General features: G+C 36.5%; 1 protein-coding gene and 1 pseudogene across 1 annotated transcript; both read right to left on the minus strand.

The window, feature by feature from the left end:
- Positions 1-2276: 2276 nt before the first annotated feature.
- Positions 2277-9325, minus strand: HMGN5 (high mobility group nucleosome binding domain 5). The gene is made up of 5 exons (XM_057537655.1): positions 9311-9325; positions 7536-7565; positions 6659-6712; positions 4726-4863; positions 2277-3405 (listed from the first exon to the last, which is right to left on the minus strand). Exons 1-5 carry the CDS (start codon positions 9323-9325, stop codon positions 2710-2712), a joined length of 933 nt encoding a protein of 310 aa, XP_057393638.1. The 3' UTR covers positions 2277-2709.
- Positions 9326-12503: 3178 nt separating this feature from the next.
- On the minus strand, positions 12504-12934 carry LOC103001767 (40S ribosomal protein S26-like; annotated as a pseudogene).
- Between the last annotated feature and the right edge of the window lie 815 nt (positions 12935-13749).

Here is a 13749-nt window from a genome sequence, read left to right on the forward strand (position 1 = left end):
GCCAGTGTGTTAGATTCCAGAAGAATTGATACTTGTGTTCTTTATAGGGGACAAAAAATGAGAATCTATTGCTCTCTTTGTGTCGTCTTTCTGATCTGTAAAGAAAAAAAGTTTTACCCTGCAATTAACTTCTCCTTCCTGCATCCTTTCTGTTAGAACTAGTTTCATGGAAGTTGCCTTCCTGGGGGGATTTCAGAAAACATGTTCTTAATAGGTGTAGATTGGTAGATCTTTTGAAAGGATTGAACGTACATCTCCCAACAAGATGGATGGCGTTTAACATTCAGAGGCAGGAAGTCTTGACTGCTGGTGTGGTGTGGTGCTGCATTGTTTTTCTACCCAAACTGGACACAGCGTTTCTACATTTTTATCTAAAACTTCATTGTCAGATGCTTCATTTGCTTACCCTGCAGCATCCCCAGCCATTAGAGTACTGGACAAAGATTTCCTTGAACTGTAGTGCAGAATAGTTCTGAGTGATGGGATCAAAAGGTAAATACTTCACCCACCTGTTTTTAAGTCCATTTCTTTAGCCCACCCTAAGCGTCTGCTCGGATATGGGATCTCAAGCGGACTTAGATCCTTTTCGTCAGAAGGTCTCTTAAAAGCCATCTAGCCCATCCCCTCAGTTCTATACCCGGGGAAGCAAAACCCCAGGGAAGCTGAAGGGCTTTTGTCCCCCCTCACACTGCAGGCTGGGTAGGGGCAGAGCCGGGACCACCCACATCTCCCCCTCTTGAAGGTGACACGCCAGCCCTGCGCTCCGAGGTAGTCAGTGAAGGTAAACGGGTGATCTGGCTTCTTTATCTGGTGAACATTTGTATAAGATTTCTTTGTAATTTGGAGAGCATATTTAGTTTTATTTTATTTGGGGTGAGAAGAATCTTATTTTAAAACACATTTTTGTGAATTACCATCTTGTTTCACCAGGACTGTGGAACAGTCGTTTATACTAGCAGGGAAGAAGACATTGTAGCCACCCAGAACTGTTCTTTTGGAAGGTAGTAGTAATTGTGAAGCAGAACATGGGGATCTTTTCTTATAATTCCCAATATGATGTGTACACTCTGGATCCTAAGTCCAATTGCTAAAATTTTTAAGCCTAATATTTTAACCTGACATTTTATCACCAACTTTTCTTTAACAGTATTCCTTTTGTCATTTAGTTATTGATTTTCCTGGGTTTGACATATTAAGTGTTCTGTGCGATGACACATTTGCTTTTTTTGAAAGCCAATTCTTATGAATTGAAGTGGCTGAGTTCCTTTATGTTTGTCATATTTACTAAAGTACCAGGCACAAAATGCACCAAAACCAAGAGCAGTAGCTTTATGTAAATGCTCATGAATTTGTATTGTTAATATAACTGTCAACCCACGTATAATTTGTGCAATACTGTATATATGTAGATTGAGTTGCCAATAAAAAAAAAAAGTAGCCTCTTTGTGATCATAAAAAAAAAAAAGTTAAACATAGAATTACTAAAATAATCTACTGGTTCTACTCCTAGGTATATAATCAGGAGAAATGAAAACATACATGCACACAAAAACTTGTACATAAATGTTCGTAGCATTATTCATAATTGACAAAGCATGGAAACAACTCAAATATTCTTCAACAAACAATGTAGTGTAATATATTATTCAGCCACAAAAATAAATGAAATACTGATACATGCTACAACATGGGTGAACATAAAAAAATTATGCTAAGTGAAAGAAGCCAGACACAAAAGGCCACATGTCACATGATTCCATTTATACAAAGTGTCCAGAATAGGCAAACCCATAGAGACAGAAAATAAATTAACAGTTGCCAGAGACCAGTGGTGGGGTCGGTTGGGGGGAATGGACATAGACAGCTAATTGGTACTTTGTTTCTTATTTTGGTGATGAAAATATTCTGTAATTAGATAGTGGATAATGATAGTGGTTGCACAACATTGTGAATGTAGTAAAACCACTGAATTGTATATTTTGAAATGGTTAAAATGGTGGATTTTATGTTATGTTTATTTTATCTCAGTGCAAAAAAATTTTTAATGTTTTTGTGAACATCACAATAGAAAAAATGAAGCATTATAATATTTCACTAATTAGATTTTTGGAGTTATAACAAACTACAATAATCTTTGAAGATAATTTTTATTAAGATAAATCCAGTAAAATTTTGTGAATACACATATTGTCAGAACTGCCCTTCTGAAATAAACATTTGTATTTCTTTTAAAAATGGAATTACAATTTTATTTTTTCCCAAGCTAATATCAAAGTTATATTTGGGAAAGATAATTCTAATTCTTAGCATTACATGAAAATAGTTCACTTCTTTATAAAAGTAACCTAGAAAACCACAAGAATGTTTGAGGAAATTCTTTTGGGATCTCTCCATTTTGTGAAATTATCACATATAGGAGTAAAATTAAAATTCAAAGATTGAACACATAACTTACAGAAAAAGTGTATTCACTGACAAAGTTGAAAACATATTTTTTCTATATATTCCACTATTATAATTACAAAATTTATAGATAAAGGTTTCATGTTAGGAAATTTGTGACTAATAACCAGTATGAAGATGTTTTGAAATTAAATTGATGCTAAAGAAAAGCTGTGTTTATAAAATAGTTGATAAAAATATTCCTCTCTCTTAACATTACAACATGAAGGTACATATTACCAAATTATGAAACCATATAGGGCAGCTTTAAACAATACTCTGAGACTCTACTTTTTTTCCATTTTCTTTTTTGACCTCTTTTATTTCAGCTATTTCTTTTCCAACTTCAGCCTTGCTTTCATCTTCTTTTCCATCTCCTCCATCTTTCCTGTCTCCTTTTCCATTTTCTTCCTCTTTTCCTTCTTCCTTTTTTTCATCTTCTCCTTTCTCTTTTTCATCTTCTTTCTCATTTACACCTTCATCCCCCTTTCCATCTTCATCCTCTTTTCCGTCTTCATTCTCTTTTCCATCTCCTTTCTCTTTTCTATCATCTCCTTTTTTTTCATCTTCTCCTTTATCTTTTCCATCTTCAGATTCTTTGCCATCTTCTCCTTTCTCCTTTCCATTTTCATTCTCTATTTCATCTCCTTTCTCTTTTTCATCTTCTCCCTCTTTGCCATCTTCTCCTTTCCCTTTTCCATCTTCACCCTCCTTTTCATCTCCTGTGTCTTTCTTGTCTTCTTCCTCTTTTCCACCTTCATCTTCTTTTTCATATTCTTTCCCTCTTCCATCTTCTCCTTTCTCTTCTTCCTTGTTTTGATCTTCTCCATCTCCTTTCTGATCTTCTTTTTCATCTTCTTTTCCTTCTGCTGCCACTGTTTCTTTCTTTTCTCCTCTTTCTTCTTTGATATCTTCAATTTTTTCTTCTTTTATTTCCTCTATTTCTTTTTCAGGAGCTGGTGTCTATATGTATTGAGAAAAAAGCCAAGATTATATTTGTAAATTTGGAAACATTTCCCCTAAATACTTAGGATTATATCTGTTTTATGGAAAAAATGATACTTCATCTATAAGAAAGTAATTTTCCTGTGGAAAAGGCCTCCTAAACAACACATCATAAGGAAACCTTATAAGAAATAGGATTAATTAAAATATCTCCACACAAACATGCACAAATAGATATTTGGAACAATAAATTCAGGGAAACTTATTCATATAAATAATTTTCATTACAAATATGAGGAAACAGAGTAAATACAGAAAAAATGAGTAGCATGTATGTAAACAAAATATATTCCTTGAAGAAATAATACGTTTTATTTCTATAATGGTGAGATTTAGGTCTACTTTGTAAAAAGTTACTTGAAAAGTCTTCTACCATATATCATAGGATCACTTACAAAAGATTTTCCCTACATGCATAGGTCTGGTTTATAGATTTGGCACTAAATCCCATTCTCATTTTTTTTTAACTACAATACCTAGAAACGTGGTATGCTAAATATGTAAAGCAAGACCTATTGGAAACATACATAATGATTTGTTTTGCAATCTGAAGAGGAAAGAAGAAACATATATGATCTTGAAAAGGTATTTACAAATAGCCCATGTGCTGACAAAAGCAATAGAGGATTGGTCTGTATTTAATAAGACAGTCATTAGATTATTAATAAGTCATAATCTCTGGCATTGTTCTATTAATATCAATGCTAACCCACTGCTCCCACTACCCATACCTGTAAATTCTCAAATTTTAAATTTGTTTTCTTTATTTTCCCCTTAGATACCATTATACTATATGTTATAAACAGAATGTTTGTGTCCTCCAAAATTCATATGATAAAACCTAATTTCCAATGTGATCATATTTGGAGGTGGGGCCTATGGGAGGTGATTAAGGTCATCAGAGTAGAACCCTCATGAAAAGGATTTATGTCCTTATAAAAGAGGCCCCAGAGAGCTCTCTCACCCTTTCTATCATGTCAGGACACAGCGAGAAAACTGCCATCCATAAACCAGGAAGCAGGTCTTCATCAGACACCAAAAATGCTGGTGCCTTGATCTTGGATTTCCCAGCCTTCAGAACTGTGAGAAATAAATTTCTGTTGTTTATAAGCCACCCATCTGTGGTATTTTGTTACAGCAGCCTGGACAGACTGACACTATGGAGCCATACTCATTTAATGTTTTTCAATGTTTAAACTACAAGACAAACAAGATTTCTTTCAGTTGCACCCATTGTTAAACTTTCAAATGGACAAAATTGTTAATATTGGAAGATACCTCTATAATGTTGGCTTCTCCATTTTCAGCAGTTTCACTGTTGTATTCTTCTTTAACAACTTCTTTCTTGGTTTCAGCTATGGCTTTGGCACTTGCATCTGTGTTTTTTTCCATCATATCATTTTTTGTCTTCATTTTCTGTCCAGCAACACAGAACAATAAAAAAATAAATACACAATTTAACTGCTGTGTTGATTAAATGGCCCATTATTTTACCAGCTGTTGTAATAATTTACGGAAAAGCTTTAAAATATCCATATAAACTTAATATCAACAAAATTATCACTTGACACTTTCAGTGTCATTATAAACCTGAAATGGTATTAAAATGAATAATATTCCTGATATAAATCAAAGAAAGTTTCTTTTAGGTGAGAAACAGCAAGTTAGAATGCTGACCAGTGGCTACCCAGGGCCAATTGCTAGCATCAGGTTACACTTTGATAAATTGACTTTCTTTGACTAGAGGGGACCAGTTTATCCCTGTCATGTTTAATAATTAGCAACAGGGTTTTTGACTGCAGAGCCTCCATTGGTAATAATTAAGAGAAATACTATGTTAGAGAGAGCAGCAATTTAGATATATTTGAAAGAGGTCACCTGGGGACATTAGTGATTCAATATTTGGGTCTACAAGTTTCTGAATGACTTGAATCATAATTTCTTTACCAAGAAAGCTCTTTGGCTAAGTGTATATGTAGTAGAAAGAGCACTGGGTTCAGGGGCCAGCTAACATGTGTTTTAAATCTGGATCTGTTTCTTACTTGATGTGATCTTGAGCAAAAGCAGAAATCTCTTTGGGTTTATTTCTTCATATGTAAAAGAGAGTAATACCACCTACCTACAGGGATGTAATAAGGAGCAAATGATAAAATATATGTGAAATTACTTTAGAAACTGTAAAATGCAATATAGATATGTTTTATTATTTTAATACATGAGAAACTGAGAGCCAAGGAGGGTAAAGTGTTTTAAAGTCCATGATTATATATTATCTGTTTTATTCTATCACTGTCTTTTATTTTGAAAGGAAATAAACTATGTTTACTATTTTAACAACTTATAAATTGAGTACTTAATTTTATAAATAGTGACAAGGAAATGCAAAATAGAGAAAAACCAAAAAGAACCTTTCTCTTCAGTTGTCACTTACTATGATTACTAAACCTATGGCCATAGTTTTAGCAATATCTTTTAATGAAGTATTTCAAAGCATTTTATGAATACAACTGTAATTTAGTTTCTTCAACCACAAAATGATGGGATTAGATGATCTCTAACGTTCCTCCTACCTTTAACATTTTATGATGTTAAGAATTCAACTTATCCTTAAAACATCAATCATACCTCAATAAACCAGTTCTAAAAAAGAAATACAGTCATATTATATTCACACATATTTACACATAAATAAATAAATATAAATATAGGGGAAAAGTGAACTTAATATTGAGGCTATTTCTAATGTCTTTAACCACATTAGAGCACAGAAGCTTATATGAGATCAACTGTGTGTATTTGAAAATAATGTATGTGAAAGCACTTTGCAAACTGTAAAGTATTATCAAATGTTAGTTACTATTATTATCACAAAGCATTACTTTGGTTACTAGAGTTTACACCTTTTGTTTCCCCAGGAGTACTGGTATTATGACTATATGACGTCAAAAGCACGTATGTTTTATGGGTCTAGCCAACTAAAATTTTGTTTTGTCTCTTCCTAATGAAAATGCCGAAACACAGCAGAAAACCACAGAACACAAACAAATATTTCTGACTCAAAGGGCTGACATGTACCATATGGTATAATGTATAATGTAATATATCACTAACTGAAAAGAAAATAAAGCAAAATGATCAACTGTGTGCCTTTCCAAAGAACTATTTCTGAAGAAAAGCAAGTTTCTCTCAACATTGCATGCTGAATATTTACCCTTGGAGTTGATGTTCTTTTGGACTTCAACTCTGGTGTAATGGGCACAGGCAACTGGGGGTAAAGAAGGAAGAAATCATAATTGAAGACAGATCACTAACAATGAAATTCAGCCTCGTAATTAAAATAAATGGGTATAGTTCAAACTGAACACTAAGATAAAAACATTTCCTTGGTGAGAAAGTTTTTCTTAAAACATCAAAAACAAATCTTGTATTAAATAACTAGTATTGTCTAGGATTCTCTGAATTTTAAAATTACATTTTACAATACATGGGCAGCTTTTTAAAAAGACTACTTACAGCAGACAGTCTGGCTGATCTTCTCTTTGGCTATAAGTTAAAAATAATTATCAGTTAAGAGAATTATGGATACACAAAACTAGAAATATTTATATTGTGGTGAAAATATTTAGTGTACCACTACGTATATATTGTCATTAAGAAGCATTGTGTACTTGATTAAAAAATATCATAGTAAAAATATAAGTTTTGATTTTTCCCTCCTCTGGACCCTTCATACAGCTAAGGAAAAAAGAATCCCAAATTAAATTTCAATTGCTAGGCTAAATGAACACAAATGGCTAGTAACAAGGAGTATATTTAGAAATGAAAATACAACCCCTTCTTGCAAACTGACAAAGCAATTCTTTGGCTTAAAAGGAAGAAGCTCGCTCCAGATCTTAAGCACAAGGTCCTAAGTTCCATGGAGTTTGGAGTTTTCAATACCTACTATATTTCTGAGAGAGCTCACTGGCATACCATATTGGTACGCATATGGTACAAATATACTAACCAGCATTTAGTTTTTAGCTGCTTATGTGTCAAGTTTATAAACCAAGTGAATTTTTTCAGATTCTAAAACTAAAGGAACTCACCTCCTGCCTCATATCACCTTGACCTGCAACCTATACAGGGGAGAAAACCACACAGAAATAAGGTCATCGATATAAACATATACTGATAGATCCGAAAATATTGCCTATAGATTGCAATTGCAATATAACAGCTTGACTTTTTCTTGGATTCCTGCTCAAGTAGCCACGTGTTAGTGCCTAGTAGCATGCTGTCTACTAAAGCGCAAATGTGCACCAAGATGCAAATGAATTCCCAAGACGTAAGTTTATACAACTGATAGTCAATTTCATCCTTTTGTGTAAATTGCATCTCCTAAAAACAAACCTTTTTAATTTTAAAATCCACCTGTTGTAGCCAGGGTTAAAGCCAAAAAGTGTGGGGGCGGGCAGAATGAAGGCGGAGCTTCATGCAATCTCCCTGTCTGTTTAGCTTTATGCTGGAGATGCAATTGTACTTATCTGATCCTCTTTTCTAAATGGACTATTCTCCCCTCCAAGTTGTGCATACAACAACTACAACCCCCACAATGCCCTGGTGTGGGGGGACCCTCTTTGTTACAACGTCAATGCGTTATTCTGAGAAGCCGGCTGCGGATTTTAAAACTTCCCGCCACTACCTGCTACAAGGTTGCTGTCAGCTCTGTAAAATAGCAAGACCCATTGCACAAGCCTAGAAAAGCGCAGCGGCGGGAATCTCAGGCAGGGGGATGTTGATTAGAAACCATTGCTCTCCGTATCTGAGCAGTCCTTTAGCCTGGGAATTATCGAGCTATTGCACGAGTCATACATCGCCAGAGCACCGGGGAATTTCAGTCTTATTCCTATGTTCTAAAAATATGGAAGGCGGACGAATAGATAGGAATAGTACCAAAACAATCATAATGCCTTACTTAGCACAGTGTTTTACAATTTTATCAAGCAACGAAACAGCGATCGATTTCACTTCTAAGGGAACTCCCTCTCCCCCCCCCAAAAAAAACAAACCAACACCGAGCGTGAATTTATTTCCCGTCCAAGAGAGAAACCACGATCTTTTAAGTGAGGGTTTGCAGGAGACTTGTAGCCCTTGAATAGCTCATATCAATTCTGCGCGTCTAAAGTGAACAAATCCATGCTACCCTAACATCAGCAATAGTTTATCTGACCCATTTCTCTTATCATCCTTCCACCTTTAGACAGTGAGTGAGCTTGGAGAGTCCCAGATCTCTCAGCTCCAAAGTTGCTAATTACAGCTGTGAATCTCTCCCTTCTCTAGGACAGTTTGAAGTCTGCGCCGCCTAATGGCACAGGATTACCATTGCATAGCCATCTGGCATGACAAGAAGCGGAGGAGGGAAAAAAAGGAAAAAGAAAACGGGAAGAACAAAGGCAAATACGGGAGAAAGCCATTCCTTTCGTTCCCCCAAACTGGACGGTTCCCGGAGAAAAGCTGGAGGCTGAGGAGGAAACTAGTGCCTGGAAGTGTGGTTGGGAGAAGTCTTCTCCAATAGGGTAAGCGGAGGAAGGGGGGGTGGGGTAGGAAGCGACAGCACAGCGCTATGGCTGTTTGTAATTCAGCATGGAGACACCTCTCAAGTGATTCTTACCCTTAAACAAAACAAGCCAAAAGTGAACTACTAGTTGCATGAGAGACCATCCTCAACCTTACACCAACCGACATTTGCCCTTCCCTCCCCTTCCATTCAACACATCACAAAATCGAACTAGAAGCCAAAATGCTTAAAAAAAAAACTCTGCCGATTAGGAAATATGTATTTCAGTCGCTAATCCCCCTTCTGTCTTCCTATTTCACTTACCTTTCTTTTGGGCATTGTTGCAGCTCTCTAGAGGAGATCTTAACAGCAGGTAAAAAGCCAAAAGCAGTCTCTACCCGACCGCTCAGAGAGCAACTGAGTTTTCAATGAATGAACTAATTGCAGCACGACCTGTGCTCGCCTCCAAAAAAAAAAAAATCCCTCGTTATTGGCAACATTAAACGCACCAGACGCAACCGAACTACGTGAACGGTTAGCAGGAGTGGGACCCAAATGGGAGTGACAGGCTGTCAGGCCAATAAGGGGAGGTGACCAGCCCAGGGGGCGTGGCCCACGGACTTGCCTGAAGCCCTCGTACTCTGCCAGCTCCGACCGCTGGTGGGGTAGAGGAGACCCCAGACTTCGTGGATGCAAAGTGCTGAAGCATAAAACCGGCGGGAAAGCTGGAATTGTCTTGATCGTTTTTTGTTGTTGTTTTTGTTTTTTTCCTTTTATGTAGTAATGACAGGCGAAAGTCATTGCACTTGCTTTCTCCACGGTCTCTAAAAGCCCCACTTTACTTCCTGGAGACAAAGTGCTTTAGGGACATTATTGAGCCTAGGCTCCAGTCTTTCCATTCTACCTTTGGCAGAATGATGTAGATGAACTGAGAGGAGCACTCATTCAGAAAGTAGAAAAGAGTGGAGCTGTTTCTCAGGTTGTGGGAACTTTCCGCCAAAGCAGAATTGTAGTCCTGGCAGGATCAGGGTGCCAAACGGCGCGTCTCCCGCCAATGGAGAGCAACAAACTGGAAGCTGTAAAAGCAGCAGGAACCTGAAGGTGGGGACATTTGATAGATACCATTATCCCACTTGGTGGGAGTCCACCAGGAATTCAATGGGACCCCGCGTGAGGTTTGTAATAACAGAGGTCTATCCCGAGGAAAAGTGCTGATACAATGGATTATGAATCCAAAGGTGGCATTTAGTGAAGGGACTCGGGAAGGTGCCATACATGAAAGTGTTTAGGACTCAAGAGCCTGGACTCGGATAAAGCAATTAAAGCACTCACCTCTGGTGCAAATTTAAGTATGTGCCCCAAACTCAGGAGATTAGGATGAGGCAATTGAGGTGAATCATGCAAGTGCAGGGCAAGATCTTGATTTTATTTAAAATTGATAGTTTGTTCATCATGGACTTTTTTTGCATTAGTTAGGTCTTTAAAATAGTGCTTTAAAAATTTATCTTCATTATCGAGTTTTGGGGTGCCTCTTACAATTTGTGCCTAAGGAGAGTGCCCCCTAATGTCACCCTAGTCCTAGCCATCATTAGGTAGCTTTCTACTCTAAAAGAGGCTTCTATCTGCGTTCCCAAGTTAGTTTCTGAGACCTAAAGTTTGTGAGAGTGGGGGTGGGGATTGGTGAATGAGGTACTTGTGGATACTTATGCGTAAAAATGTAGGATCCTGAAGCACCTTTTCCCAATGCCTTACTTTGGTTTTTGTAACAGCTAATTGGGTTTAAACTTGTTTCAACCACAGACGAAATCCCTATGCTGGAAGGTTAATCAAAAAAAGGAAATTAACCCTTTGAACAGTTACTTAAAGGAATAAATCCATTTGTGTTCATGTGGATTAAAAAATTGCAATCATCAGTTTTAAAAATATTCATAGCTGCTTTAGAATACCAAACCATCCCTTCAAACTAAAATACAGCCTAATAGAAGAACCCATCATTTTTACCTTTACCCATTCTTCCCCAGCACCTACAGTGTGGAATTAAACAGATCAGGTAGTAAAGACTGTTTTCAGCTCAATTTCCCTCCTCCAACCTCATATTACATTCTGATTCAAGTAGGTAAATCAGAAAGACATTTAAATTGCTTCCTTTCCCCACAGTTATTGGGATCATCCCTAGATTCTCTAGATGCCTCTTTAACTCTTATGGTGAAGGCATTACTGGGTGAGCCTAGATGTGTTTCAATCATTTTATTTTCCAAGAGTTAGAAAGTAAACATAAAATTTGGGTTCAATATAAGGATTGCTTCATAAGGATAAGGAGAAACATGAAGAGAATGAAAAATGTGTCAACACTGGAACACACTCAACAAATTCGTATTTAGCATTATTTTGTGAGTTGGATTTTGATTTTATAGACTAGCCTATGAAACTGCAAAACGCTGTGGTATGCAAAGTTGCATTACATGGTTTCTGCCCTTAAGAACTTTTATAATTGTGTAGGATAAAGCAAGCAGATGCAAACATTTATAAATCAAGGTTGCTTGTATCATGTGAGTGGTACAATCTAAGTTCAATAATAAAACAGATGAGAACTGTGGTTTAAGACTGAGATCACTGGAGAAGGTTTTTGTTGAGGAGGTAGTATTTGACTTGGCTCTGAACCGTTGGATAGACTATTATAGCAAATGCAGAGGCAGGAAATCTTTGTACTTGTTCAGTGAACAGAATGACTAGTCCAGGTGGATTGAAATAAATGATCGTGAGGAGTCTTGGGAGGTAAGGCTTAGTTTGGAGGCAAAGAAGAAACGTGCAGGTCAGTGGGGTCTAAGATTCCTCTTAAGTTTGTGAGCAATTTTCTTTTTTGGTCCATTTCCCTTCCTTGCAGTATAACCTGTTGCATCTGTGATTTATGTCCTATCAGATTGAAACAATAGTCATGCATGCATACAAAAATTTTCTAAGGTTGAAACATTTCTCTAATTCCTGACCCCCACCACCATGTTCTTTTTTCCAACCATTAACCAGGGTAGTCTTTTGTAGAAATCAACCTGCCCTAGGCTTTTTGCCTTTGCTATATTTTTACCTCCGATTGCAGCCCCATTGTCTTATATCTCTGCTTATCAAATGTCTATCAAACTGTTCAGACCCAAGTCAAATATCACTTCTTTGACAAAAGCCTTAGCCAATCATTTCAGCCCTGAAAGATTCTACCTTCTTGTTACACTATAGAATTTAAATTGTACCACTCATATGACACAAGCAAGCTTTGATATTTTCTATTTTCTCCCCAACCACTCAGTCGTATAACTTCACGTTGATTTAAAATTTTGTATACTTATTTCGCCTTACCTAAATATTTTCTTAGCACATTACACTCTACATACCTCCTATAGAATTTGCTAACTTTAAAAACTATTTTTCTAAAATTGATAAATTATTCCTTAATTTTTTTTTTGTATAATTGTCAAAGTGAGAATTTTTTTGGCTCATTTAAAAAAAATACATTGGCTTATTTCTCTTTTTTTTTAAGTATAATTTCCACTTTATTGTCTTTCCAGGGAACAGTATTTCTTTAGTCTTTAAGGACTTAGCTCCTTACATGGGCTTTGGTGGAGGTCGTGGGGCAGCACCAGCAGGTCTAAATCGGGATGGAGGTGTTTGGTCCTTCCAGGCTTTCTGAGAACGATTCCTGAACTACCTTGTTGTGAATGGCACAACTCATGCAGTAATGCAGTTTCACATACAGCTTGGGAAGCACATAGGCGTCGAAAACACTCGCTTCGGAAATGTCCCTGATGGCTGAGGCCTCTACGATGTTCCGAATGACGAACTTCTTAATAGCCTTATCCTTGGGCACGCAACGGGCATAGTTGGTACAACGAATGGGCTGCACGTGGCCGCGACCCTTTTTGGCACTACCATTGTTCCTTCTTTTCTTGGTCATCTTGGAAGTGAGGAGGCGAAAGAGGAGCTATTTCTCTTTTTTAAATTATTTATTCATGACTATGAAGGTAATTGCTGGACAATTCTCCACAGGGCTCTCTAATTTCTCCTGGGTATTAAGAATGCCTACTGCCATCCTCAAAACTTACAGGAGCTGTAGCATGCCCATTTGGTAAACACTGGGAAATGACACAGGAAGATATGAACAATTATAAAGGAAAGACACCAACATTAAATTGTTTGAGACAGAGAATCCAAAAGAAAGTATTAAGTATTTATGAGAAAAGGGATGTTAGGCAGTTAAGGTAAAAGAGGTCATCAAATGTTCTATATATTCTAGCTTAAAATGATATATATGTTGCATAATTCAAAGTATTTCTCCATATACAGCTTTGCATGCAATGGGATCTCAAAAATACTGATTGATTAGTAATGAATATCTTCTTTTCCATATTAAATTATGTTTAATTTTGGCCTCATCCATTACCATTATTATTATTATATTTCTAAAAAATGAAAAAATGTCAGAAAACTACGTACTATTGTTTGAACATAATGAGGTAAGACTTCCATTATATAATTAAAAGCTGTGTTTTAAATACATTGTCACTTGGTATTTTCACAGGGCAAAATAAATGGTAAGACTACAGTGAGCCAAAATACATAAATACACTTATTTTGAGCCTTATATAAGACTGATCTAAGGAATTTGCTTAGATTGATGACAGCACTTACCTGAGACTCTGGAAAAATTATAATCCTGAAGACCCAAAGCTTCCCATATCCTATGTTTATTCACAGCAGGCCAGAGATTAATAAAA

Source organism: Balaenoptera acutorostrata, chromosome X (genome assembly GCF_949987535.1).
Source record: "Balaenoptera acutorostrata chromosome X, mBalAcu1.1, whole genome shotgun sequence".
NCBI classification, from domain to species: domain Eukaryota; kingdom Metazoa; phylum Chordata; class Mammalia; order Artiodactyla; family Balaenopteridae; genus Balaenoptera; species Balaenoptera acutorostrata.

Excerpts from the sequence above, each read along its gene's own strand:
- HMGN5 (XM_057537655.1), bottom strand. Across the intron at positions 6,713-7,535 it reads AAGGTGATATGAGGCAGGAG|TTGCCTGTGCCCATTACACC; the intron begins GTGAGTTCCTTT and ends CTTTACCCCCAG. Across the intron at positions 4,864-6,658 it reads AAAGAACATCAACTCCAAGG|AAAATGAAGACAAAAAATGA; the intron begins GTAAATATTCAG and ends GTTGCTGGACAG.